The 5,000-nt window shown below is 39.6% G+C and overlaps 1 protein-coding gene across 1 annotated transcript in view; it reads left to right on the top strand.

The window, feature by feature from the left end:
* Positions 1-5,000, top strand: part of LOC101861496 (tctex1 domain-containing protein 1-B) — a 20,069-nt gene that overhangs the window by 5,781 nt on the left and 9,288 nt on the right. Inside the window, exon 2 of the mRNA XM_005093184.3 lies at positions 3,129-3,233. Within this exon, the coding sequence (XP_005093241.1) occupies positions 3,153-3,233 (81 nt within the window). The 5' untranslated portion in view covers positions 3,129-3,152. The remainder of the gene's footprint in view (positions 1-3,128; positions 3,234-5,000) is intronic.

The raw sequence follows: 5,000 nt of genomic DNA, 5'->3' as shown, positions 1-5,000 counted from the left end.
CACAGAGATTTTCCTTTTTTTGTTGTTGCTTTTTCTGAATCTTAAAAAGACAGACAACAACAGGCGTACTACTGAGAAATGAGAAACGTGCACATCGCTACCCTTCTATTATCTGGAATTGAAAAATGTGACGTCAACATTTTTGAGTTTCACAACATGCCAAACTTTTTCGAATGCTTTCCTTTGAATATCTTGATAAAAACTCCTTATAATCTTACGTTTTTTTATAAAGCAGAGGGAACATTGGTTTCTGACATCAAGATCTTATTAAAATGGCCAAAAATGTCAGATACAACTTCGTTGTAATTCTACGGTAGCGCTTTTTGCTTCTGATTTGTGTATGTTTGTTCCAAATTTGGCTCAGTCATCATGGACTATGTTCTATTTGGCATATTCTGTGTCCGGTACGCCTTTAGAACTTAAGCAGCGAAAAGACGATCCTACGTATGCCTTAACATGCTAAACAAGAGCACAAGATCGTGTCTATCAATACTCTGCTCGGGAACAATAGTTTCAATATTGTCTGCGTAATGAATGACACGTCTCCTTCATGCATATTCATGACGAAACCATAGTTTCATTACTCGATAGACAGCTACGAAAAGACAGTGGGATAGGTTTCACGTAACTCGCTGTCATTCTTTACAACAGGGCTGTCCTTGAATCATTATCATACTCAAAAAGGAAGGGCCAGGTTTCACCATTTTCATGTTCTCAACAACAACAGCCAAAAAAACAAAAACAAAAAAGAAACCCCCAACCCCCCCCCCCCCACAAAAAAACAAAAACAAACGAACCTTAAAAAAACAAACCTGAGACGAAATCGATTACATGAACTTGAACTTGGGTAGACGGGTTATAACTATGCTGATATTTTCTTCTACATTTGAACGGTTTTAATTAATGCTGAAAAAAAAAGCCCAAGGAACTGAAGCGGTTTCCTTTTTTCTTTTTACGGGACCAGGCTGCTACACTTGCTGATAATTCCCAGAAAGATTTTAGAAGTAGAAGATCTGATTCTAAATACAAATAACGGGTAGCAGTAACCCCTCAAGCCCTATTCCGAATCTACAAACTTAGTGTTCACAAACTTGATCTTCACTTTCTGTAGGACCACAATTACTTGGGTCATCAAAAAGTTATTTGAGAAGAAAGACTTGTCTTAATTTAAGAAAAACAAAACGGTGGGAGTTAAAATTTATTTTTTCCAAATCATAGCTATGAGGTTTGAAATTATGAGAGAGCATACTTTTTATAAATATTGTGCTTGCCATAATGTGTGTACTCGGTCAGATTTTATTCACTAACCATTTACACGGCAGATCAAAAAGACATTTTCTCCGATAGATAGTGTGCTCCGCTAGCTCAAATGGTATCATGCTAGACTGCGAAGGGGATGACCCTGGTTCGAAACCCAGATAGGGCCTTCTTGAACGCATGTCGTTTTGGGGAGCTTTCAATTCTCTCAACACATTTGGCTCAGACGTATCAGAGACGGGCGTTACGTTCGGAGGTTCCACCTCTGAAATAAACTGGCTACCCAGATTTCGGGGGTTTCCAGAAATCTTGACCTACACCAAAAGTGGGCATTGCTCTACCTATAGGAGAAGTTTGGTTTCATTGGTGCGTATATTTGTTTGGATATAAAGAAAACTCTCCTTGTTTTTTAAAGGAACTAGACAAGGGGCAAAACCTTTACCTTCCATTTTCTAAAAACAGCATTTTCTGGATAGCCCCGTTGTTCTTAAAAGCGACCAACTAAGAGTGTTGTTAGGAGCGTTAAACAAACACAATTCTACTTATTGTCCGATAGACACTGTTTAACCGCTGCCTTGCACAAGGGCGTGTTTGTTTTATAAGAGTCTTAAGACTCAATGACAAGACGAGTCTAAATGATTAACCGCTGTCCTTGACCCTTAGTCTAAAAGAAGGTCACCGAATTTGTTGTGACGTCATAGAAACATATATTTCGTGATGCAACTGGTACTTTAACAGCAACACGTTGACTCCACTCCCTTTTCTTTAAAAAAGATTCTGGTAAGTGTTTTACGGTGCTCGCAACTGCAGAAGGTCATACGAACGCGCGGGGCACATTAAATATTTTCAGTTGGTAGGAAATTTTGAATATTGTCCAGGTGGCGGCCGAAGCCTACTCTAATCGATTTTGGACCCCCAAGGGATCTTTGTTGTGTGCGACGTCGCACGAGACCTCCGAGATTTTTCGCCCTTGTCCGAGAATGCTAGGTATAGATCTTTCCCTCCAGAAGATCAGGGGTGTGGCTGAAAGACAGAAGTAAGAAGAAGCCAAAGAGTAGCAGTAGAACGGCTATAGAAAGAGTCAGGAACCCAACGGAGGGGGGGGGGGGTGAGAGGAGCTGAAGGGGTGGGGGCAGAAATTGGAGACGATAGCAGATGATAGAGCATTGCTAGAGAGCAGGAAATAATGTGAAAGGAGGCAATTCTAGAGAAGAAAGTTTTCCGTCGCCATCCGGATTCGAATCTGGGAACTATTGAATGAGAAGCAAACACCTTAACCTCTCGGCCACGAGACCCCCCCCCCCCCCCCCCAACTACCTTTAGCATACCGTTTACAAATTTAATAGTAAAAAAACGATCTTTTTTTTTAGGCATGACTATTTCCCCCTCATTTTTTGACAGCCTCAACATAGCATTGTTGCCAGTGAGTACAGAGGCAGACTGTACTTCTCTCACCCCCCCCCCAAACACCAAAAACAAAAACAAAGGTAAAACGACAAAGTTCATGTCTTTAAGAAGGCCGGTTGTTTCGACACTACCTGCCAGGGCTGACCAAGACTGATTGAGATATCAAATAATATATTGACACAGAAAGACGAAAATACTCCATCAAATAGACGTCCTCTCTTAGAAATCGAACCCGCGTCTTCTGAAAATTATATTCAAGAAAACCAGTTCAATCACATAAAGGCTGGAGTTCTTTCTCAGCCATACAATAGTCATAATATATATATATGCACAGCACAAAAATCTACCCTTCACACAACCTTTCTTTCTTGCCTGAAGTCTTAGCTTCATTTTCATAATTTTGCATTATCGCCTGTCATGTGTACTTATCTAATGTTCCATCGTCTTTCCTCGTGTCTCCTCAGGCTGTAGGCTTCGACAGACACATAATGTCCACGGAAAAACTGACACAGAAGGCTTTGGAACAGCACGATAAGATCCACCCAAAGCTACAGTCCACGAAAGTCAGGGTAAGACTTATTATTCGTCAAGCGCACAGATTATGCTGTAGAGCATGAAAATAATTTAATATTATACAAACTAAAACATAAATGCAATGAATAATTAATTAATTAATTAACTGATTGATTTTAAAAAACTTTTCGGTTTTGTTTTTGTTTTTGTTTTCGTTTTATTTTTTGGTGTTTTTTTGTGTTTTCTTTTGCCATAGAGACAAATAGAGTTGTATAGGCCAATAGTATAGATCAGTCCTCTGTCAACCTCTTTATAACCACCGCCCACGTTTGTCACCTTCTAGAGACTAACAATATTTCGTACCGCCCAACTAAAATATGTATTTCTTAGTGGAGCATTAAATGATTATTACCTGTCACTACCCGGGTGATCCTCAACGCCCACCAAAATTAGAAATCGTCCTCTAGTTGTCGATCCCCCCGGGCTGACAAGCATTGGTATAGACGCAAATGATTATAACATAGATTAGGTCTTTAGAAAAGGCAAGACAAAAAGCTGGAATTAAAATCAAGAAAGAGAACAAATGTGAGATTTTTTTCTGTTCAGTAAGGTGTTTTTTTTCGGCAATCGATTTGCTAGAAGAAAATTTCGACCCCTCCCATCCAAATTAAAACCACCCTACCCCTTCACACACACACCACATATCCTTTTTCCAGCCTCTACCCCAAATCTCTGCCACAGGTATCTATACGTTTTGTTTCCATATATATACTTTTCACCTTTGTCCCTCCCCTACCAAGCTAAAGCAAAACTTTATTGACGACAACAACAACAACAACAACAACAACAACAGAACTCCACACACAGGATTCAAACTCATGCCTTCTGCGTCCCACGGCTACACTACATCGTAGTTGGGGGAGAAGAATTTTTTAAAAGTACGGTAATGTAGTGGAAGAGCAAAAGTTGGGCACTCTATCTTAAAAAGTAATGAATGATGTCACATCGATCCATATGTGGGTCACCAGGGAATGGACCCAGATTTGTGTAGTAGGTCAAGTAAGCTATAAAAAAAAAGGAGAGGGTTCCTGTAGACTTTAATCTTGTGTGAGTGTGGGCCTTTCTGTTTTAATTTTCTATTCTTTGGTAAAAGTTTTACGGGGCTCGCAACTGCTTAAGGTAATAATTGTGAGCACGTGGGACACAAGTTGGTTATATTTAAGCATTGGTTCGTAGCACGGCTTGGTAAACTATTATAGGCCTACTGTTATCTGTTTTAAAAACCCAGCCTTTAAAAGGAGATGGAACGATAGAAGAAAATGCATTGTGGGAATGAAACCAGTCTCGCTCATCTAAACTGTCGAAAAAAGAAAAAGAGATAAGAAATAGAACTGCGGAAGAACGTGTATTGTCGCACGTCAATTGTTTAGAGGAAGACGCCTCTCAGTAACAATGAATGAGTGTTCCTAAAAATAAAAAGAGAAAGATTAAACAGAAAACAACCAAACCAAAACAAAAACTTATAACAGATTAAACAAAGCGAAAGAAAACAAAACAAAAAACGAACCTTGAAAAAAAAAACCCACGTTGCCAAAAGCGACTAAGTTCTTTGTGTATAGATGGGATCAGACAACGTCAGTGTCTCCGTAAATAATTGAAGTAGGTGAAGAAAAGACGAGTACTGTACTGTGTCTGCCTTTTCCTTATTGTTCTGGACTCTCGAAACGTTGTCAATGGATTAGGTAGACATTAAGACCGAAGAGAGAGAGAGCAATAGAGAGAAAGGGAGAGAAAGAAACACACACACACACACACACACACAC

This window comes from Aplysia californica, unplaced genomic scaffold (genome assembly GCF_000002075.1).
Source record: "Aplysia californica isolate F4 #8 unplaced genomic scaffold, AplCal3.0 scaffold00059, whole genome shotgun sequence".
In the NCBI taxonomy this organism is placed as follows: Eukaryota; Metazoa; Mollusca; class Gastropoda; order Aplysiida; family Aplysiidae; genus Aplysia; species Aplysia californica.
Note: the sequence above shows the minus strand (reverse complement) of the source record. Positions and strands in the feature narration are given on the sequence as shown.